This window comes from Micropterus dolomieu, linkage group LG22, assembly GCF_021292245.1.
Source record: "Micropterus dolomieu isolate WLL.071019.BEF.003 ecotype Adirondacks linkage group LG22, ASM2129224v1, whole genome shotgun sequence".
NCBI classification, from domain to species: domain Eukaryota; kingdom Metazoa; phylum Chordata; class Actinopteri; order Centrarchiformes; family Centrarchidae; genus Micropterus; species Micropterus dolomieu.
Window position 1 is genome coordinate 27,334,132 of NC_060171.1, and position 23,797 is coordinate 27,357,928.

The window sequence follows — 23,797 nt, forward strand, 5'->3', positions numbered from 1 at the left end:
AGGTAAATTGATCTGATACCATCTCCACTGTCGCTTTGGCAGAAACAGAACATGACAGGAGCGTGCTCAGCTGGACACATGCACACGCACACATGCTTACATACACACTCATTCTGACCAGATACTGCACATTCCTCTCTGCTACTAGACACAAGCTGGAGCTTAAAGGGCATGTAAACCATTGCTCATCAATATTTTGTCAGTGCGTTACAGAAATTTTAGAAAGAGCATGAGGTAAAATATGATAACATATAAATGAGACCTTGCTACTTTCTTTTAATCATGTTTCAACCAAATTGGCCTGACAGGTGGTACCAAAATACCATCAAGTACCAAAATATAATATTTTAATTCAAAGTCATTCAAAATTGAGCTCAATCGCACCTCATTTCAACGTTAAATAGACTCCGCTCAGAAGTACAAGAAAGGTGCAGAATCATTAATATCTTCATTGCACGTTACAAGACATTTTTGTCTTGATCAAGAAACAGGTGCAGAGCTCCGTAAAAAAAAAAAAAAAGGTAAAAGTCGTTGAGAGGGACCAGAAAACACGCCTACATCAATAACACAGGACAGAGAGCCCACATCTTCGACCTTGGTACAAAAATGGCTCAGATGAATGGGACAGGAATCCAAGGGCCCTGCACCGACTGTCCAGCCTGACATCAACTGACGAGGGGCCCCACCAGTCTGATGCTCAGGTATTTTACCCCACATTATCCACATCCTCGCCAAGTTAAACAAACAACCAGTGCCACATGCAGAGTCCCATTTAAGTCCTCTGTACATCATTGCTATCTTCAACTCTGCTTGCTCTTTGTCCTCCTCCCCCTCGTCTACACAATGGAAAACTACAGTATTTGAAAGAGGAGCGCAAGCAGTTGTTGAATTCAAGTATGGTATGCTGCATACACAAAGCCTGAATGAACATTGCTGATGTAACCCTTTGGTTAATTGCTTTTTGCAACATTGCTCATAGCCTTACTGTGACTCAGTGACCAATCTAAATGCATAAATAGCTTAAAAATCTGGGATCCATGAGCCCTATCCACATCATCTAAATGTCAGACTGGGTTATCTTAAGCAGTGTTCATAAATCCCAGGATCGTGAACTCTAAAGCAGTTCCAGTTCTCTCTAAACCAAACTGGAATATTTACACTATTTCAAATGAATGCAGCAGACCATCATGTTTACAGTGAATCGACAACTGAGTGCCATCCACTGGAACTGCACTCCTTTCTGCATAAACACGTTACTTTAAGTGCCAAATATCATCAAACCAGTGTGAAAGTCAAACAGCTCCCATCGTCATTTTTGCTATAAACTCAAAACGAAAATCAGCAACAAAATATCAAAGCTACAGACCAGATGCAACAGTTTGCACCAACTCAGTATGAACTGGAGGGAAATATAACATTCAACAGACAGAAATGGAGGACATTTTGCTTCATAGTGTCAGGTCTATCCACCCCCCACCTCCCACAATGAGAAAAAAACGTTTCCAATTAAGCTGCTCTCAAACCGAGCAATTCCACATACATACATAAAATAAATACATGCCCACACATATAGTACACACTCAATCTGGCCTGACGATCTGGCTACAAAATTTGTAAAAGTAAAACCTGGGATTGTCAAAGCTCCCTTGGACATGATGGTGGGGGGGTGTGGACTAAATCTAGCTTTCCATATTAATAACAAGAGGCTCCACTGGGTTCTGTGCAGCATAGAGTCTCAATTACTTAACTTATCTAATAATGGAAAGAAAATAAAGTGGAGAAACCTCTGGCCATCGAGGAATTGGGCTAAAGCCCCCCAGTGGTGTCTGAGGGAGTGATGACTTGCGTTTCGTTCCTATTTCTGACTTGAGCACCACATTTCTCACATGCAAGGGCAAAGGGGTCCGCAAGTAAGAATTCAAGACACCGCCACCTCATGACGAAGCAAGAAAAACCACCGTCATATTTGCAAGTGCTCCAGTTGCCCTGACAGTAACAATCGAACATAGACTGGGAAATGTCCAAGGCCTTGATGGATGACAACGAAAAAAACTAACATTTTAAGTAAACAGGCATTCTTCTCAATTCTCAAATTTCATGCACACATTTCTCTTTTTCTTCTTCCTCTTCTGCTCAGGATATGGTGCTTTGAGGTAATAACGTATCCATTTCATTTCCAAGAGGATGAACTGTCATCCGCTGACAGTGCAAGACCAATTCCAGCAAGCACCCATAAAAACTGAGGGGATAAATGACGTCTCTCCATCCCCTTCATATCAAAAAATGATGAAAATCATAAAAGCAGCAAAGAATGGCATTTCCATCATTTCTAATACAAAGTAATCTACCCAAATATACATATAAAGTTTGAATAAATACTATCAGATATAGTGGTATTTCTTTCTTTTACAGTCCATTTTGTCTTTTGTGTTTGTACGTACGTATATGGTATTTATGTTACCTGGGAAATAATCCACATGTGCAAATAAGTTTGTTATTGCCAGTTTTTGCTCATCATATTCTGGGTAGGAAGTGCGTTACAGTCATGGCAGTGGTGGCCTTGTTGCCCCTCTTCACTCGGCCATGCTTGCTGAGTGCTATGTAGGAGCCTCTGTAAACCAGAGACTCATAGGCGTTGTAGTTGTTTGGGAGCAAGCTCTCCTTGAACTTGCACTCGTCATGGAAGACTGTCTGGAGAGGACAAAGAGACAGACAGTGTGCATTTTAATGAGCTGCTCAAGAAATAGACCTTTTGTAGTTTGAAGCTATGATAGCAGAACATTAAAAGGCTCTTTAAAAATATTCTGAGCAATGCACAACAATATAAAGCTAAATTTAGATACGCACAGCAATGGGAAAAATTAATTTTGACAATGTAAAGTTATCTTTGTGCAATCTCCCAGCAGCAACAACCGCTCTAAAAGGTGTGTTACATTTGCTCCTTTAAAAATAGGTATTCATTTAATTGAAATATACACAGTGAGCCAAATGAACTACTATTAGAAAGTAATTTTCCACACACAAGGAAGTTCTATCAAGTGTTGGTCTATTCCCAGAAAAGACCTCAATTTAAATTAAACTGAACTGCTGAACTTTAAAGGAATAGTTTGATATTTTGGAAAATATGCTGATTCACTTTGTTGCGACAGCTTCATCCAGGAGACACTGTAATGATAAGGTAACAAAATCTGCCTATACAGCCCATGCTAACCAGGAACGCGGCCAGTCGATAATGCAGTAACTTACTACAATCCATATTTATGTTTTTTGTTAGGCTGCGACCTCTAGTGGCAAAAGAAGTAAGGTGATGTGGCATAAAGAGTGACAAAGTCAACATAACGAGGTTAGTGGGGTGGATGTACTATGTGTCAAGTAAACTAAGGACTTTCACTCAGGAGACTGAGGTTTGAGTCCCGTGTAAAAGAAAGTCAAAGGTGACGTGTTTTAAGTTATATGACATATTGTAGATGACTTTTTGTAGATGACTTACGTCACATGACATGATAAGGTAATGTACTTATTTTAACCCAAACCACGATCTTTTCCTCAACCTAACCAAATGGTTTTGTTGCCTAAACCTAACCAAACTACTACCATTTCACAATGTTTACCACATGTTAAACGTCCGGTACGCGTGTCACTGGACTGGTACTTGCCAACTCTCGTACATGTCATGTTGGGGAATGGTCACATTGAGACAATTGACGATGAACCTATTTTGTCGTTTGTCTGATATGAGGACATGTTGGCCTATACCAGCACCTCTAAAGCCCACTAATTAACGTGTTTTATTTTGTTTGTTGAATTCATAGCAAATAAGCCCACGTAAAACCACAACAAATTGGTGAGCTGTAGAGGTGCTGGTAGATCCAGATTTTTACCTTTGGTAAGAGACAAGTATGCCTGTATCCCTGCATTTCCAGTCTTTATGCTAAGCTAATCGTTTCCTGGCTACAGCTTCTTGTTAAACAGACTGAGAGTGGTATGGGAGTGGTCTCGTCTAACTCTCAGCAAGCAAGCATATAAACCTATTTTCCAAAATGTCCTAAAACTATTACTTAAACTCTCAAGGACATATTTAAATTAACCAAGGTACGAGTGTAACAGAGTCCAAAGAGTCTCTAATTCCCACTTAAAGTCTCTCAATTAAAAATAATCTCTAAAGAAAGAACAATATGACTGCTCTGCTACTCTAAGCTGTGCTTGAGCAGCAGAGCAAATACTCTGTACCATGTGGCCTAATTCAATCTCTTATCAGATCATCAGCCTGCTCACAAGCTAACGCTTCATCACTCATGACCAGATAACCGACTCACATTCTGTCTGTCAAATATGTTGGCCACAGCAAGTAAACCAGCAGCCATGTGTCAGCAGGGCTCTGCTAAACACATTGTTTCCTCCCCCACCACCTGGAACATTTATGTATTAATAGCTGCCATTGCTCTAGAAGCAAACGAATGACATCGTCTAAAGGTTATCTCCAGTAACTACAAATGCAACTTGTCTGTGTGATGAGGACAAAAAGATCTGGTTTAACTAAATTATCATTTCAACCATAAGAAGTTACAGTTGAAACTGAGTTTCTTTGTTATCAGGGCAAAAAAAACAAACATAAAGGGGTCATGAATGCTTCAAAAACCTGCTTGCAATAAAAGATTTGAAAGAATTCAATAAAGTGCATTTGGCAGAGTAAAAAGATAAAAATAAGAAATACATATATGGTGTATACACATCTTAACCTCACCTAAAGAGTCCTCTCTCTCCTAAAACCTGTTTTTTTCAAGTGACTACACAAAACACCCAACAAATTCAGCCGCAGGATCAAATGAAGGCCTTTGGGAACCTAAATTAACATGTCCATAAAACCATTGTCACAGCATTCTGGGAATTTGTGGGATACTACATTTAAGTTTTAATTACAGCCAATTATTGCTATTATTACACCTTTGAAGAATTCTTCAGAAGAATTTTCCTCTCACAATTGGTAAGAGGTGGCTGTCTGTACAGCCATTTAAAACCTGAAGAAAAAACAACCTGCACCTCACTGGTGCTGTTACACCGTGTACAAAATCCTTTATCTGCCATAACCTAATAAGCTCTAAGTCGCTTCCCATCAGGTTTGAGTCAGAGAACCAGGGTTTCCATGTTTTAAATGCAGGTGTTCTCTGAGGATGTATCAAACATGAAAAATCCAAACGGTGCTGTGCATTGAAGTGACTCTATGCCCACAACACCCCAGATGGTGCCAAATTCACACAAGGTAGCATGTTTCCTATAACTGGATGCTTCTCAGAAATAGAACATGCACAACTGCAGTTTGGTGAGATCAGCAAACAACCATGCCGCCCAGGAAACACCTCAGATGTTATGCTGAAGTGAAACATTTTTAGAAAGATTGCAAACTTATAAAGCATAAGTCAAAGATTTATTTATTTTTTGGAGGTTATATATGTGGGAGAAGTTGCAGGTTGAGGTGAGTTGGGTGAGTTGAGTCTTTGCCGCCCAAAATGTGCACCGCCCTGCCAAATAAGCGCTTTGCCGTTAAAATCGATTTCTGCTGACAGGTTTCTTTGCGTCAGGGGGTTTTCCCTCCTCCTCCTCCTCCTCCTCCTCCTCCTCCTCACACACACACGACCACATTACAGGCGCGTGGACCATGCATCTGTTAACCTCATCATTATTTACCCATAGGCCACCAGGCCTAGCACACTTGCTTTAAATAGAACTTTATAAATTCCTGATGAAATTAACATGGGATTTCACAACACACCCTGCTAGATATAGAGTCCCATCCATGAAATGTGACTGTGACCGACCTGCAAGTGTGTCTTGTGTTCAAGATCCCATTAACTAACATTGCTGGACAATAAATGAAATACAGTGCATACCTACCGTTCCGTATAACCTTCCACGGCTGTTCATTGCGACAAACAACTCACTCTTCACCCCATATAGGCTCACCACTCCTCTCTCCACCGTAGAGATCTCTATTAGGCCTGATACAAGACAAAGAATTATAACATTAGAGTAAAATATATGTGTATATTATAAAATAGCCTGCCAACCGATCATCCTGGCTGATCAGTGGTTTATAATGGTGACTGTAGCACAGTGCTCTCTGCGTCTATGGGTGTAACCTTGCAGATTGCTGCGCAGCATGCCGAGTCTTTGTTCTGCATCTTTCACCCCATCATACATTTGCACCCAGCCGCGTGTCAATTAAGCGCATTCTGGTTATTGCAATAATTGCAGTAATTGCATTGACGTGCACGGCCATTGGTCTCTGGACCGCCCTCGCGGGGCTGCGTAAAAATAAGTTGTGTCTAAAAGCGTCCATACATTCATGTCATGGTTGAGCTTGGGGAGGAAGGGGGAGGAAGGGGGTGTTCAGCACTGATGGATACTTATTTTAATAGATTTGTCTTGCCGTGGAAGAAATTCAATTCTCCCCCAGAGTCGGATGACATATGATCATGCAAATGAATAGAGGGGATACACTAGCCTGCTCATCACAGATCCATGCTTATTGACTCTTTTTTATGTTTATTGCATTACATTGGTGGAGGTATAACTCACTGTACTGGTTTTCATTATGTGCACCGTTTATCCCGCCGTCGGGGAGGATCTGAAGGTGAAACCCGATGCCCACGTTGCAGTAGAGCCTCCGCACTCTTTTGATGCCCAGCAGATAGTCACTCTCCCAGTTCAGCTCCGGTTTCTCCCCTGAGATCCCCAGTACAGAGCGGGAGAAGAGGGTCTCCCATCGTTTCTCCAGTAAAGTTGCATTTGTCCTGCTGCTCGGTAAAGGGTACGCTGACACGATCCCCAGCAGAAAGCCCAGGAGAACCACCGCGGTCAGCGTCCAGTGCGGCGTGCCGGCCTCGCAGGACATACTGACGAGGAGCCTTTGCGCAACGGCCATCCGGTTTACCTTCGGGCCACGTGGTCAAAATTAATGACCCTAAAAATACCGCTCTTCTTGTTTTGCTTCCTTCGGCATGCTGGCTGAGGGTTATTTTGGGAGCGCAGATCAGGGCTTTGGGCATGAAACGCAAGCCCCGGTGCAGAGGAGGAGAGGAGACGGGAGAGTGCGCGGCAGAGCTGGAGGTGATGGTGATGGTGGTGATTACCATGTTTTGCAGCTCCTCCGCGCCTCTCTCTCTCTCTCACACACACACACACACACTCTACCTTTCTCCCTCTCTCCCTCTCGCTCTTCCCCTATCTGTCTCTCTCTCGGTAAGAGTTCAGCATAGATCCTCTACCACTCACCAAAAACCCTGTTTGAACCTTGCCAGGGCTATCGCATCCCTAGATGACATCATGCTGACTCCACCGCTGGGACAATACAAGGGTAGAGAGGGTGGTGACAGCAGGAAAAATACCAAGTCTGTGGAGAGTTGATGGGAATAGCCTACTGTCACTGCTGGTCTGGAAGCAGAGAAAGCTTATTGGTGGCGTTCAGCGGCCGTGGGACGCGAAGGGGCTGCTCCCAAATTGGGTCGGTGGTCATATGTCTGTCAGGCAGCTTCCTTATTTAGAAGGAAGGTGTAAAAACAGGCCCACTTGTCATCGGAGAGCAATGACAGGGCTCTTGTGGTCCTGCTTCTTCTGCTGCCCCGTTCAAGAACTTTCACCCGTAAATTGTGTTCTTCTGGGCCTAGAATCACTTATTAGCTGGGGCACAGAGCCAGCAAGGTGTCCATCGCCCCTCAGCCGCTAAAATCAGGGTTCAAGACCTCAGTGCCGGCCAGCATCCGCCCTGCTGACGTGTCCGTGAGCAATACACTGGCTCTCCCTCAGCTCTGCAGCAGCGTGGTTAGGTAATGAAGGCCCAGAGTGGCATTTTAATTAAGTATCACATTTGTACAAGTGCACCAGAACCAACGCATTCCTCATGGTGCATTCGTGAGAACTATGAGGAGCAAGCTGGACATGCCAGTCATGAAATGGAACACATTGTCAGCATGCCATTCCCTGCAACATGAAAGCCTATCGTCTTTTCCATGTAATAGATAATGCCACCAGCAGCAGCATGCCCATGCGCCAGTGAGGCCCAGTGCAGTTGCGCACCAGCGGGCGCTCTTGCACACATCAGTTACCCAAGATTTCCAAAGGATGGCACTATTTCATAATTTTAATCACTGGTGGACAGCCTTTAGTCTTAGGTGTCTGTACACCAAACTGCATTGACATATTTAGACATTTAATGCAAAACAATAATCTCTTAAATAAAATAAAATGCAACTCACATTAAAATAACTCAAATAGTTACAACATATAAACAAAATTAACCATATAATGTAATATTTCAAGTTTAAGTACTGATGACCAGTCATTTCTTAGGTTTATATTAACACTGAGAAGTAGAATGTGTTAAAATGTGTCATAAAATCACTCAGACATCATCTCATTATCATTGCAGTTTTATTTTGTATAAAATCTATTTGGTAACTGCATATGTATACACAATCTGATAGATGAATAATGAAAGTGAAAAACAACCATTTGTTATGACTGAATGCAATTATGACAGTGACAAGTGACTAAAAGCTTGTGACAAAATCATTGATTTAAAAAACCTGGACACGACGACATCTGGCCTTAACGTAGTCGGACCATTGGCACTTTTGTTAGAAATTAAACAGATTTGGTTGAGAGCAATAGGGACTGAAAATATCTCCACTCGTTAAAGATAGTTCATCTGTTAAGTTAAACAATAAAACACATATCTGATAAGAAGATACAAGTGGTTATATAACAAATAAAGCAGTACTGACAACAGGATGAGGTTTCTTATTTGCACCAGCTGCACTAGAAAAAAAAAAAAAAGACAACAAATAAATCACCAAGCAAGTCCGTTGTGCGACAGGAATAAAAGGTTTCTGCTGATTCAGGCTACATGGATAATGACCACATGGGCAAATTCTGGTAACTTTCAGTATTCTCATCTGCAACTGCTTTGTTACAGACTGTCAGCAGGTATCTGCAATAAGCTCTGACATGTTAACAAAGCTACAGGATAAAGTAGGTAATGATAAAATAAATTATAGCTTTGATAATGCTTCTATACCACATCTATACAAATAATTTATCTTTTTCCCCATAAACAGCCTTCACCCTTGCACATACAAAAGATGCCAAGGAGGCCAATAGTTTAATACGTGCTATTTTGTAATAAAAGCATAAATAAATACATATGTACAAAAAATGTTTGAAAAATGTACAGGCACTTATAAAACATCTTTTTTTCCTGACACTTCAGCTACTGCTAGACAATATTTTCCTACGCTGCAGGACTGTCAACATGACAGTCAACATGACAAACATCCTCTTCTGTTTTTACTTTACGGATGCGGCGCGCACCTCAGGCAAGAAGATCCTTCAGGACTATTTGTATCTTCTGAGCTCAATTCATCACCCCTCGTGTAGGCTCAGACAACTTGGATACAAAATGCTGAAATTAACTCACTTACAGGTTGTGAAACAACCATGGTGTTTACACCAACTGGCCAATTTCAAAAGCTCAACTGAAGGCCACAATACATTGTAACATACAGCATCATATGGGCCAGGCTAAAGTCAATACAGTTCATCACAAGCAATGTGAAAAAACTGCACACACTCGAGTCATATCACACACACGCGTGCACACACACACCCTCCCTAAACACAGCTCGTCCTTTGACCCATCAATATGTACTTTGTAAACTACTCTTGCATCATTTTCAGTAACCAAATATTTCCATTTACTGCATTACTTTTTTTTGGTATTTCAGGAATGGGTGCTATGAAGTGGGCTTCCCTCAGACCTCCCCCTACATGTTTACATACAGCATTACATGTGTATGTCCTACATTGTCATTTGAGAGTACAGTAACATGTTTGTTTAGGCTGCAGGGAAAGTGTTTTAGCAGTGGCATAAGGAGAGGATGGGATACTAAAACAAGGTACTAACCTGAGACGACTGTCCTGATCAGAAGCATAGTTGGGCAGGATGGCAGGGCACTAGACTAGACTACTCTTGATTATCTAGGCAGAGGACGCTTGATGCAATATTTCCAGTTCCAGTAAACGGCTTCATTCTTAAACCAGTCAATAACTTCACCTCAACAGGTTGCATAACATAATTCCCATAGGGATATACAGTAAATCTGTATACAAAATAATTACAGTAAAACTGTTCATTAATTAATAGAGGACACTTAAAACGAGGGGAAACACATAGGATTAGGGCCAATGTCCGAGTACAGCTGAATTTTAAAAGGGGTACTCCACCAACTTTACACATAAAGGCCAGTTGAAACTGTCTGGGGTAGCTTGGTCCAGTCATAGAAAATAACCCTGATGATGTCATTGTGATGTTATCAGGGTTACCTTGAGATTTCAAAAATTTGATTACATTACATACTGAGATGAGAAAAGATGACAGTACTTTACAGGTAGGGAAGGTCTAATGAAAGATGATACAGCGTTGTTTTATGGGAAATGTAGCATCCATTTTTGGAGCTTGGCCCATTGTAGGGACTAAAAGACAAAAATATTTTCACCATTCTTCTTCTTTTTTAAAAAAAAAAAATCCATCTAACTTTATGGAGTTGCAACACTAAATCACTGGAGTACCCCTTTGAGTGTGTTTTTCATACTGGATGGACAAGTCCCATGGTCCCACTAGAAAAAATGCATTACTCTATCCATTCTGCCGTCTCAGGCCTGTCTAAATAAGATGATGACCAGTCCCCAGACTGGCTTAATGATGCTGCAGATGACTCTGCACAAGCCAACTCTGTGTTTACCATGTTGTTCAGAGTACAAAGCAGACTGTACTTGATTGACTGTAAATTGTGGATAGCTTAGGAGAACACCATTTAAAAAAAAAAAAAAAAGGTTAGTGTCTGTGTCTCTGAGGTTGATGAGTTCTACAGTAAATATTTTGCATGTAGTACCTGAGAAAAAGACAATGGGACAGAAAAGATGTCACAACAAAGAGATTTCTATAGAATTCAATTGCATTCGGTACAGAGAGCGTCTCTTGAGACACGTTCTTTCATTAGCCACTTTCTCTCATTACCTGTCACACACACACTTCCCCAATGCAGAACTTATGTAAAAGCAACCACGTGGTACTAGAGCAAGGCATTCTGGAAACAATAGTGCATTGTTGGGGTCCAACCATGGAACCTGAATGACTGATTATTTGTCACTCCCACATCTTTTGCATGAATGCCTCAGCTTGTGAGGTCCTTTTGGTCAAAGGTGATTTGACGGACCAAGTAGATGGCGACAGCACCGAACATGGCAGAGAAGGCAATATAGGCAGTGACGGACTGTGCGAACTGAACGATCATGCCCATGAAGAGGGTAGGAAAAACCTGAGAGAGGAGGAAGGTGCTGTCCAAGATGGCAAAGTCCAAACCCACACCACGCTTCTCATACCCCAACTCTGCCTCCTCCTGTTCTGTGCCAACGGAGCTGTGAGATGAGCCGTTCTGGCTGTGTGGACTGGGGTAGTACTCAAAACTGTCCTGGCTGAAGAAAGCATTCCCATAGGGAGTCCCTGTTTTGTGATTCAGTCCATCCTCCTCTTCCACTGGTGTCAAATACACAGAGTCCCGCTTGGTTGCAATACCATTTTTATACATGCTTTTGGTTTTCCTTTTTGGCATATAGACCTGAAATGAGACAAGAAAAGAGTCAACTTATCAAATCATACTGATTTTGTCAATATACTATCTTTGATGTTTACTTACCTCTTTCTCTTTGTGGTAGTGGCAGGTGAGTGTGTAGGGCAGAGTCTGCAGCGTGGCATACGCATACCCAGTGAGGGCTGCCATTACAGTAACCAAGACCACACTTTTGGACAGGCAGATGACCAAAGCAGAGACTGTGAAGCTCACCATACTGCTCAGGTAGATCCACCGTGAGCCAAAATGGCAAACCAAACGACTCATGACCAGGGAGAAAAAGGTTGAGGTAGCACACTGCAGGAACAGGCCCAGACTGCCCATACGGATACCTGAAAGAAAAATTCAACTTGTATCACAACCAGCCGAGCCCAGGGGGAGCCAGAAACCCTACTGATTGCTCAAGCTCATGAACACACAGGCACACATCAGGGTGGGGAGACATTCACAGAGCTCTGCGGCAATGTTTGGGGTGACTGGCTTGGACAATGACACACAGCATTAACCTTAGATAAATCCTTCAAAAGCCAGAGAGGGCGACACACCCAGGCCTGTCCTTGTTTACTGAAGCAATGTGACTCTTTTCCAGAGTCTGGCCCAGTGAGCCAGACAGAAAACAAGCATTTGGATGAGGTCTCAACAACTGTCTGAGGCCAAGGAGAGTTGTAGACTACTTAGCAGAATTAGATTCACTTATGTTGCCTGCTGCATGGCATCAAAAGTTTTTTTTAATTCCCATATAAATACATTAACAGTTAGCTTATGGTCTATGAGTGACATGTTTTGATCTTGTGATGCATCATGTCCTACATCTGATAAACCAGTGTCTACCTATATAAGCAAGGTGTTAGATTTAGATGTATGTGAAACTTAGGACAACTTGTCCAAGATGTGAATCAGTCACTGACACTGGAGGTAAAGACAATGTCCTTATAATGAGTATATTATAACTAATACTATTTATAATGAAATAAACTAAATTTTTGGTTAGTTCTCCAGTACAGTAGAATAATAGCAGCATTTGAATTCTCCCTTGTAACTTGGCCTTCAAACTCGATACTCATGAAATATTTGTTTTGCACCTTCTGACAGAATCATAGAACGCAACAGTTTTCCTTAATGACAACATTTTCAATAAGTTGTAGTCAATGTGGGATTTTGTTTCCATTTTTAATAATGTTACCCATTTATCCACATTTATATCACCCCTTGGTTAAGGTTTTTATTTTAGTACTAACCCATGGAAGCTGGACTGACAACATGTCTGGACTGTTATTTATTTCAGTCTGCATTCACCCTGATCTCTCAGTTTGCTCTCAGTGAACAGTGTAGATCAGTTCAGCATCAGAGCAGAGAATCACTTATGTGAAAGCAGCTGTGGCTCATATTACTCCTGGAAAGCAAAGCTGCCAGGCCCACTTTACAAACGCCACAGAGCCAGAATGCTACTGAATCTGTGCTCAGGATTCTGCATTATGTTTATATTTCTATAGCACAGGCTTCACAGATAAATATTTGCATTGCAGCTCTTCCCAGTTGGAAAGGTGATCATAAAAGAATAGCAGTTACTATTAAAAAAAGTAAGTAAAAGTCCATGTAACTGAAGAGAAAGTAGATAACATTCCTGCAGAGGAACATCTGCAAGCTGAATGATGTGGTTTAATAACATCCGCTGTGTTTCAGATTAAACAACTGCGGCCCAGACAGACCTCAGAATTGTGTGCTTTGGCCGTCTACCTGACTTGAATGAACATGTTCTTTGTGTGCCGACTCCTTGACATTAATTCTTTGCGAGTGTGACATTCCTCGTGGTCCAGCAAGCACAGGGAGGAGAGACAGAGGAAAAGTAAAAAGTAAACACAAAGTAGGGAGGGAGATAGAGGTGGGGAAAGAGGGAGGAGAAAGATATGTGGATGGATGGATGGATGAAAATGTCAAAATGAAAGAGGGGAGAATGGTGAGAGAGGAACAGTTGAGAACAAGGTTTAGAGGATGAGAAACACCGGTGGACAGTGGCAGGAAAGGACAGATAAAATGAGAAAGGAAGTTAAAACAAAGTAAAGTAGAGCGAGACAATGGAAAAGCTGAAAGTAAACAAAAGGAGACTTTAAAGAATTAACTCATGGGCACGATGGTCTGCCTTATATCTATTTACTTAAGCTTCATTCTTCCCCTTTACTGTTCTTTCTCAAACGTCATCTGGTAAAATATACCAAAGAAAGAAGTCTTCCTAGCATCCTTGGCCCTCTTACACCACAGATTTGTTCAGGCTTATCGCCAGTAGACCTTCTTTCTAAAATGTTATATTCAGGTAGAACCATCCAGCTAAGGATTTGCATAGCTATAAAATATAGTCATACAAATGTCTAGCAGGATTAGTGACAAAGCTGTGATTTACAGAGCAGGAACAGCAATGGATAAAGATTGTGTGTATTTATTTACAATTTCTAAAGTGCAGGGGTGGAAAGAAATAACTGAAATGCCTTGGATTGGCTTGACTTTGGCTTAAGCATACTTACCCCAAAGGATTTATTACTTGTTCAGTGGCATATCTACACAAAACGTTCATCATGTCATGTCATCTCTCAAGTCTTGCTTTAGTGTCTATGTTAACCGCTGGTCTTTGCTGTGTATGTCAAATGAGGGCACCAGGAAGGCATACAGGCATGCGGGAACACAGGCTCCGTCTTCCACCTGTGCCCGAGGAATGTGAGTGCATCCTGCCCAGCTGTGACAGAGCAGACAGCAGAGCCACGATGGACCCTAAGCCAGTTTATGTGGACAGGTGGTGGAGGTAAAGCTGTTGTCTCAAGTCTCACTAGCGCAATGGCAAGTTTGTTTTGTAATATGCTATTAGGTAATAAAGATTTTCTTCTGTGAGCAGATTATTGAAGGCACCATCTCATTCAATCTAGTGCGTGTACCACAATGAGCTACTTACACATTTAGAAAGATATTGTTTGAAAGCAAAAGATAAAAGTTCACATTAACAAATAAATCTTTAAGATACTGTTACGGACCTTCATCGTATCTTTGTCTGGACACACTTCCTGGTAATGCACTGGGCACGCCCTCGTACAGGCCTTCCCCCACAAAGTCTGTGTAGAAAAGCATAAAAGACATGACAGCCATCCAGCTGCAGAGCTGAGCCACACACAGCTGCCTCATGACCGCCGGGACGTGGCAGTAGCTCCTGTAGATGGCCGGGGTCATGGACCAGCATGTTCTTAGCAGGCACAGCAGGGGTCCAGACTTCAGCAGCCTAAGCTTGCACTTCAGTAGGTAGCAGCACGAGCGTGGCACGCCACACTGACCGGCCTCCATCGCACCAGCCCCAGACTCCAGCGGGGATCCAGAACCCACCAAGCCACTGCTGGCACACAAGGGTTCCTCAGACACCTTCATGGTGATGAGCAAACTGGAGATGAAAATGAGGATGAGAAGGGAGAAGAGGCACTCGGCCTGGCCTCCTAGGTAAACGGAGAGCAGGCCACGGCTCCAGTCCAGCGCGGGTAACAAATAACCCACACAGCCTCCCAAGCTGACCATGAAGGAGAACATGGCAAAGGCTTGACCACAGTCCTCCTCGTCCCGATACAGATCTGACAAAAGAGCCTCCAGTGGTGTGAAGCACACTTGTCCACAAAAGTCAAGGAGCCCCACCCCAAAGATAAGGAAGCCCACCTGTAGCAAAGCAAAAACCACATTAAGGAAAGTTACAATTTAAACTTCAAAAAGGTGTGAATCAACACCATGGTACAACGTATGTTAATTTCTTGTCTTATGTGCTTTGGTAGAATTCACCTAAATGACTATCTTACCTGGAGAGTGCGTCCACCCCATGCTAGGCGTGCAGCCAGTATGTCAGCGTGGGGAATGATGAAAAGCGCCACAAGGACTCCTAAAGACAGCAGCCAGATAAAAGGCCGTCGTCTGCCATAACTGCTGTTGCACTGGTCACTGGCTGAGCCAATCAGAGGGATGAGCAGGAGGCCGAGCACGGGACCAATACCTGTGGACCAAACCAGGAATACACAGAAAGTGAGAGACAACACTAACCAAGCATAGAATATGGAGAGGACAAAAAGCACAGAGGAAGATGACATGGCAGTGCAAAGCACATTTCAATAACAAGGCAATTCAAAGTGCTTTACATAAAAGCAACATAGGGTTATATAAAAATGACACTTAAGTACAATTTTTTTAAAGAGTCAAATAGAAAATGAAACGGTTTTATAGAATCTTCATAATTTCTTTGAGGGGTTACAAATAATCAGACTTTTCAACATCCATTGTTTTGCTTTTTTGATTTCCCATCTCTCACACCAATCAAACCTGATCGTCTTTATCATACAATATTTATTCCCTCTTATTCACAATCATCTCCGTGAATCCAGATTGTTTGCACTATATATAAAAGCAGTCAAAACAGCGGAGAAAAACTCGGCCCTGCTCAGACCGCAAACCTCAAAGTACAATGAAATTGGGACAACGTTATGTGCGCGCAATATGTATTTACAAATGTTTGAAACAGACTGCAGGAGGAGCAAGTTATTTTCCTTTCTGCATTTTAACTCATATGTTCCAAGCAGATTTTCACAATATCCTGAGCCAAAAACACATGTGTCTATATAATCCCTGGTTTACAACAGCTACTATGACTGTTGTTTTTGGGGTTGTTTTTTTATTCAGACTGCCTTCTACTGTTAATTGCTCCTTGCTGTTGCCCTGCCAGGGGGCAACAGCATGTGCTGCTCTGCCATCATCACTGACTGCTGGTGATGGTTCCTACAGATGGCCTGCTGCCTGAAGGAAACCCACCCTCAGCTCATCCTCCACATGTGGTCAGGTCTGACTAATTAGAACACACACATGTTCGCATAGGGACACACATACAATATTTGAAACAACCCAATCTTGGGGCTACAGTTTGACATAAGAAAAAAGTACCCAATGGAGATTTCATTATAAACAAGCACAATTGTGTTTACATTCATAGTTTCTCATCAAAAGACACTTTGTGTTCAGCCATATTATAAATTTATGTCTTTTTTTTTTAAATTAAATACAAACAATACAGGGACCTGTTCATCAAAACATTTCTCTACTGCCCTACTAGGGGTGGAAAACTCCACAGCAAAGAAGCATCCCTGGAATACACAACTTCCCCAAGATCCATTTGTAGTCTTTCTACAGTTTGACAAGAAACTGAAACGCAGAGAAAGAAAGACAACATTTGTGTTTCTGGTGTCCAGAAGCCCCAAAGAAGTTGAAAGACTGGGCAGGTAAGCAGGGAAATAGACAAGCAAAGACAAAGAGACAGGCAGGCAATTTGAGACTGACAGACAAGTTGACTACAGCCATGCAGTCAGCACCTCCGCCAAATTTCTTCTTGCTGCAGCTGTAGAGCCACATCATAACACTCCTCACCATCTACAGTCTCACATACACTCTCCCCACTCAGTAGCTGCTAACTACTCCCTGCAATATACTATATATCAGACACACACACACACAAACACTAAAGCATGCTTTCTAGCTTCTGAATATGATGCATGCTGCTTTCCAGCTCTGTTTACAGATGCACACACATATCAGTGTGGTGTCTAACTGAAACCACACACAACATATGACCCTACCCAATATAAAACGTGTCACATTTCATAATGTGCTTTGTTACTTAAATACACACCTAAATATGCTTAAAAATAACACAACTAATGGACACCACAGCACAGAGTTATCTTCTCCACTACCAGAGAGGAAACCAGAGAGAGAAAGTAACAACTGGAGTATGAAGCAGCCAACAAATGGCTATTAGATAAAGTAGAGAGCAGCCATCTGAGAACCTGACACTACCGCTTGGGGAAATTAGCTTTAACCCTCCCAAGACCCAATATCTATCTTCATTCAAATAACACTCCGGCACCCCATTATAATACAGGCAGATGAGGATTAGGTTCAGTGCCATTTCCAGATTGGCTGTTTGGGAGGAACTCTGTAATGAAATCATTTTTCTTCATCACTACCAGATGTTACAGAAAGTGAAGTTAGCAGTTTACTGTTTAATCTTTATGCTTGAATAGTCACTTCATTCATCCACACAGAGCGTTTTGGTTTGGTGGAATTGTATCCATCGTCTGTATAATCACAAGACAATGTCTCAAAGAGAGGCCTTTAGTGAAGATCATGTGAATGCCATTTGAGCTGACAGGATAATGCAACTATTCACATCACTAACAAGTAAACTGAGTTAACAGTGTGCAAATATATACCATATGGGTGGTTATATGTACACCACTAATCCAACTTATTTGCATGCACTAAAAGTCTTAATGTTTGCATTAGGAAGAGTTCCAAGTAGTCTTTTCAGACTATTGTTGAAGCCACAAATGCACAGCCTGAGGCAAAACTGAATTATAGGCTAGCCAGACATAATGGTCCAGTGTACATTCTCTAGAGTGTTTGTGGTAGGGTTGTTCTGATTGGCGACTGGATCGCCTATCAACGAGTGAAGGGATGATCAGCGTTCAGTTCATGCGCCATATATTAAGGCGACTTTAACTAACTCACTATCAGAACTAAGATGACATAAAAACAGTCTCTAGAATTTGCACCGCACTGCAGTGTTTCGTATTTATAGAAATACAGTTTGTATTTATAGATTTATTTGTGGCGACACCACACACCACAATAGCAATGCTGACCACCACATGCTATTTAATAGGAGTAAAATAATTCATTGAGGAAATGCCCGCAGCGCATAGCTTCACTCAACACCTCCACTTGCTCGCTCTCTCTCTCTCTCCCACCAACACATTGAAACGGAGCAGTGTGTATAGAGAAAAACTAATGCACTGAGGTTAACTCTGAGAAGTTAGTCTATCTATTTTCTTAATTCAACACTGTCAATGTCAGAGACTGATATGTTAACGTTAGAATACAGCTATTTCACTGACTTGCTGCAACGTAACACCGCCCACTGGCGATCAGATCGCCAATCGGTGATGTCAAGTAGCCATGATCAGTAGTGATGTGCAATACCACTTAATTCCTAAACGATCCAATACCAAGGCTGGTATTGCCGACACCAATACTTTTTACATATTTTATTTTCTAGTTTAATGTGACCTCCCCCTCCCATTTCTGTATTTGTGAGAGAAATAAGGAGTCGGCTGTAGCCTTATCAATTCAAAATAATAGCTCCATAATGACAAGACATCAAACTACTGTCATATTCTTTAATTATAATAAAAATAGCCTGCTCAGAATTGCCGCTTCATAACATCATCCTATTATTGTGACTTAATAGGGTGACCAGATGTCCCGAAAAATCCGGGACAGTCCCGATTTACGAGCAGTTGTCCCTACTCCTGTCCGGTTTGTCCCAAAAATTAGACCCAACATGAGTTTTGATTATAGCCTAATTAAACATTAAATACTGATCGTTGTGTAGTTCTCTTGCTCCAGCAGGAGTTGCAGGTTATCTGTAGGCTACATTGTGGCAACAGCGTTGTTAAAGCCACAAAGTAACAGTCATCGTGCTCTTTTCCCTATTTTGTTTTCTTGTGGTCAGTGGAAGTTACAGTCGCGAGGACAGGGAAAGTGTCGCTTCAGGCAGCCACGGTGGCGGAGAGATCTGACACGCGCCTTGCACAGATAGATGTGACAGACACCGCACTGATTACATGAATAAAATAAAAATTAGGTTAAAGATCATGATTTACCCACTGTTACATAACCATAGTTGTGTTTTTCCTAATGACAAACAAGCAACTTCATGAACAAAGATAGGCTACTTAATTAGGGCCCGAGCACGACTGTGCGAGGTCCCTATTGAATTTGTAAATTTGTTTATTTATTTATTATTTTTTTTTCTCTGCAAAGTAAGCTCCATTTTGGGGACTTGAGCATACTCAAAAAAACTCACCAAACTTTGCACACATGTCAGGACTGGTGAAAAATTTCGTATTTTATGGGTTTTCGCGCATGGGCGTGGCAAAATGACTTGCTAGCGCCACCTAGAAAATTGGAAAGAAATTAGCCCCTCGTTCACGTTCAACCTACATGCACAAAATTTTCTGGGGACATGTATAATATCAAGACGCTCAAAAAAGCCTCAAGAACCCATACCCTAAACTCAACAGCAAGTCGGCCATTTTGAATTTTACGGCCATTTTTGGATGATTTACACACTCCGTACTTTAACGAACTCCTCCTAGGGATTTTGTCTGACCGACTTCAAATTTCTGCTGTGCCTTCTAAAGGCATTGAAGATGAAAAGTTGTGCTATTTGCGAGTTTTCGTCAATGGGCGTGTCCGTGGCGTGGCGTCAAAGATCAACTCTTTGCCATGAACAGGAAGTTGTTGTAACTTCAGTGCTCACATCTGAACCAAACTTTACGTGCTTGATAACTCTCCCACCCCGCTGACATCTACACACCAATACCGATTTATATTCATAGCAGCTTCACATAGGTGACACAGGAAGTGACATAACACCTTCAAGCGGCGTCGGAACCGCGTACCAAATTCACAGCCGCACCGGCAGAGGTCCAGAATACGCAACTCGGCCGGCTCACACCCGGACGCGCTGTGTGAGGGCCCGCCCAACACTGCTTGCAGCTTTAATTTTAGCCTTGTGTTTGGATTTTCACGTGTGGGAATGTTTATTGACAATACGGATAGCAACGCCCCCCGTCCCGAATTTCACTCATTCCTCATCTGCTCACCCTATGATTTAATCTTAGATGTTTAGCGAAGTTTGCGGTGTTGCCAAAGTATTTCATTGTCTTTGCACACACACATCATACAACATTATTACCTTCTCAGCTAAAATACAACCAGACGTGACTGCTTTTACAGTCAGTCAGAGTCAGGCCCCATCCACACTACTCCGTTTTAGTTTACAAACGGAGAATTAAAACGAATACGATCTCCGTCCACACCAGCGTCTCCGCTGCGTTTTGGAGTTGATCTCCCATTACATTAAAACGACTGAAAACGCACAGCTAGGACCCGTTCAGGCGCACTGGGCATGCGCGTGCCAGTGTAAACATGAAGCAGATGGTCTACTTCGTAGTTACAGAAGATTTGGCAAAAGAATAAATAATTTTTTTTGTTATATGGATTAATAACGAGCTGGGACTGTTACTGAATGTAACACGGGAGTGTGGTGTCAGAAAACAGACTAGGAGTTGTTGCAGAGTAAACGGCGACATGCACAGTAGCCTACAAGTGTAGGCAGATGAGTGTTATTTGCACGGTACAGAATATTTTAATAAAAATATGATGTCAAAAACCCGGTCAGCAGCATTGTGTTTCTGCTTTGCAAGACCCAATCAGAGAGCCGAGCGTGAGCGGCTGCGTCGTCCTTTCTAAAGTCCTCCATTTTGGCCCTTCTTCACTAAAACGCCCTCCGAAGTTTTGAAACGCAGAACAGGTTCGGCAGCGTTTCCAAACTTCTCCGTTTTAGGTCTTTTCATCGTTGTAGGCTGGACGGTAGGTTCAAACGTAGCAAAAGGTCTCCGTTTTAATTCGAAAACGCAGTAGTGTTGACGGGGCCTCTGTATTCAATCGCGGGAAATGTAAAGTGCTGCAGCGGCTCACTTCAAAGAAGCTCCGTCACAGAGCCGTAGCGCAAGACTTTGACAGGCAGAAGGAAAAGTAGTTCCTATGAACAGAGTATAATTAGGATACATCATCCTGGTGACAGGAAGATACTTATGATAAAACACACACTCCAAATTACTGAGTTTAGATATCGATCCTTTTATACGAGTATCGATCCTAGAGCAGGAAACGTTGGTATCAGAAATATCCTTTAGGATCACACATCACTAATGATCAGACGATATGAAAATAGAGACGATCGCCCAACCCTAGTTTGTTGTGTTGCACAAGGCAGTACACTGCACAGAGCAATATTAGCAACTTTTCATGGATAAGACAGTACACATAATTGTAAGCAATGATAGCCGTAAAATGTTCTGTATCTTGTATGTTAAAAGTGAAAGATAATACGCATTAACCATCCTTGATTTGAGGCTGTAGATTGTGGAGTATTGGATTATGCTGTAAACTTTTTCTTGCATGTTTTACATAGAAAATATCAAACAGCTTATAATACAATGACACAACCACCACAAACCTCAGCCTCAAAAATGACAATACAGTTTGAGCAATGCCTCTCTTGCACAGACTCAACAAAACTGGTACATTTATTACAAAGCTGGATTGCACTGTAGTGGTATGTGTGGTATCATGTTCAATTGCGTCCACCACCTGCATTTGTCACCAACAGGTGCCTTTCAATCTTATTAGATTGCATAATAGGAGACCTATTATGCTTTTCCACATTTTATGACATATCTACAATGTTATAATGTTGGATGTTCATGTTAAACATGGCCAAAGTTTTAAAAAAATGGGTTAAAGCATTTATAAGAAATCACTGTGAGCAAAAACCTCAGGTTTTGAACTGCTTTTCTTCCAACAGCTCCCTTCTATGTAATACCAAGCCAGACAGAGCCGGTGTTCCATATATGGGCATGTGCTCCCACACTAAGAGAAGGGTCCAGCTGCAGCCTGCAAACAAATGTGAATGAAGTTGATGGAAGTTGAACTTCCATATATGGTTTGTCCCAGAAGCCAGCCCGCACAAAACGTGATGACGTTTATCTCGACCGCTCGGCCCACGCATAGCTGTTAAAAAAGATCAGTTAAAAAAGGGGTGTCAAGTGTCAACGTAGTAATCAGTGTACATTATGTGTTAATATTTACTATATTATAATTATATATTATTAATATAGTATATTTATACTATAATTCCTGCAAATATTTATTTATAATAGCCTAATGATAATAATCAAGCATTGTTTCAATTAAGTTTCACAAACCAAGAATATTCTGTAATGTTACATCACGAGCCAGATGTATCTCGATTTAGGTTAAAACTTTACAACATTACTATCGTTCAGCTGTTGCTGGACACGTCTGCTGTGTTGGCTGCAGTGGTCTGTGTGACTGGTCTGGGGAACGGGCGGGCCGGTCCATAGCATCAATGCCTTCCTCTTGCAGGAACTGCTGACACACTCCAGCCACATGAAGTCTAGCATTGTCTTGCATTAGGGAGGAACCCAGGGCCAACCGCACCAGCATATGGTCTCACAAAGGTTCTGAGGATCTCATCTCGGTACCTAATGGCAGTCAGGCTACCTCTGGCGAGCACATGGAGGGCTGTGCGGCCCCCCAAAGAAATGCCACCCCACACCATTACTGACCCACCGACAAACCGGTCATGCTGGGGGATGTTGCAGGCAGCAGAACGTTCTCCACGGCGTCTCCACGTCTATCTCATGTGCTCAGTGTGAACCTGCTTTCATCTGTGAAGAGCACAGAGCGCCAGTGGCGAATTTGCCAATCTTGGTGTTCTCTGGCAAATGCCAAACGTACTGCACGGTGTTGGGCTGTAAGCACAACCCCCACCTGTGGACATCGGGCCCTCATACCACCCTCATGGAGTCTGTTTCTGACCGTTTGAGCAGACACATGCACATTTGTGGCCTGCTGGAGGTCATTTTGCAGGGCTCTGGCAGTGCTCTTCCTGCTCCTCCTTGCACAAAGGCGGAGGTAGCGGTCCTGCTGCTGGGTTGTTGCCCTCCTACGGCCTCCTCCACGCCTCCTGATGTACTGGCCTGTCTCCTGGTAGCGCCTCCATGCTCTGGATACTACGCTGACAGACACAGTAAACCTTCTTGCCACAGCTCGCATTGATGTGCCGTCCTGGATGAGCTGCACTACCTGAGCCACTTGTGTGGGTTGTAGGCTCCGTCTCATGCTACCACTAGAGTGAAAGCACCGCCAGCATTCAAAAGTGACCAAAACATCAGCCAGGAAGCATAGGAACTGAGAAGTGGTCTGTGGTCACCACCTGCAGAACCACTCCTCTATTGGGGGTGTCTTGCTAATTGCCTATAATTTCCACCTGTTGTCTATTCCATTTGCACAACAGCATGTGAAATTGATTGTCAATCAGTGTTGCTTCCTAAGTGGACAGTTTGATTTCACAGGAGTGTGATTGACTTGGAGTTACATTGTGTTGTTTAAGTGTT

General features: G+C 42.3%; 2 protein-coding genes across 3 annotated transcripts in view; both read right to left on the bottom strand.

Annotated features, from left to right (window-relative positions):
- Positions 1 to 2,514: 2,514 nt before the first annotated feature.
- Positions 2,515 to 6,922, bottom strand: LOC123961329 (fibroblast growth factor 6-like). The gene is made up of 3 exons (XM_046036613.1): positions 6,577 to 6,922; positions 5,893 to 5,996; positions 2,515 to 2,691 (listed from the first exon to the last, which is right to left on the bottom strand). Exons 1-3 carry the CDS (start codon positions 6,920 to 6,922, stop codon positions 2,515 to 2,517), a joined length of 627 nt encoding a protein of 208 aa, XP_045892569.1.
- A 1,491-nt stretch (positions 6,923 to 8,413) lies between these two features.
- The window catches only part of slc45a3 (solute carrier family 45 member 3), a 36,762-nt gene continuing 21,378 nt past the window's right edge, over positions 8,414 to 23,797 (bottom strand). For both annotated transcript variants that reach the window (XM_046036611.1, XM_046036610.1), the window contains exons 3-6: positions 15,506 to 15,696; positions 14,705 to 15,368; positions 11,751 to 12,016; positions 8,414 to 11,672 (exon numbers count right to left, since the gene is read on the bottom strand). In XM_046036611.1, the coding sequence (XP_045892567.1) occupies positions 11,229 to 11,672; positions 11,751 to 12,016; positions 14,705 to 15,368; positions 15,506 to 15,696 (1,565 nt within the window). In that variant the 3' untranslated portion in view covers positions 8,414 to 11,228. The remainder of the gene's footprint in view (positions 11,673 to 11,750; positions 12,017 to 14,704; positions 15,369 to 15,505; positions 15,697 to 23,797) is intronic.

What these genes read in the sequence shown, in the direction of transcription:
- LOC123961329 (XM_046036613.1), bottom strand. Translation starts at nt 6,922, where the DNA reads ATGGCCGTTGCGCAAAGGCTCCTCGTCAGTATGTCCTGCGAGGCCGGC. An exon ending in ACATAATGAAAACCAGTACA is followed by an intron (nt 5,997 to 6,576) that starts GTGAGTTATACC and finishes GTCTTGTATCAG; the next exon opens with GCCTAATAGAGATCTCTACG. An exon ending in GTGGAAGGTTATACGGAACG is followed by an intron (nt 2,692 to 5,892) that starts GTAGGTATGCAC and finishes TGTCCTCTCCAG; the next exon opens with ACAGTCTTCCATGACGAGTG.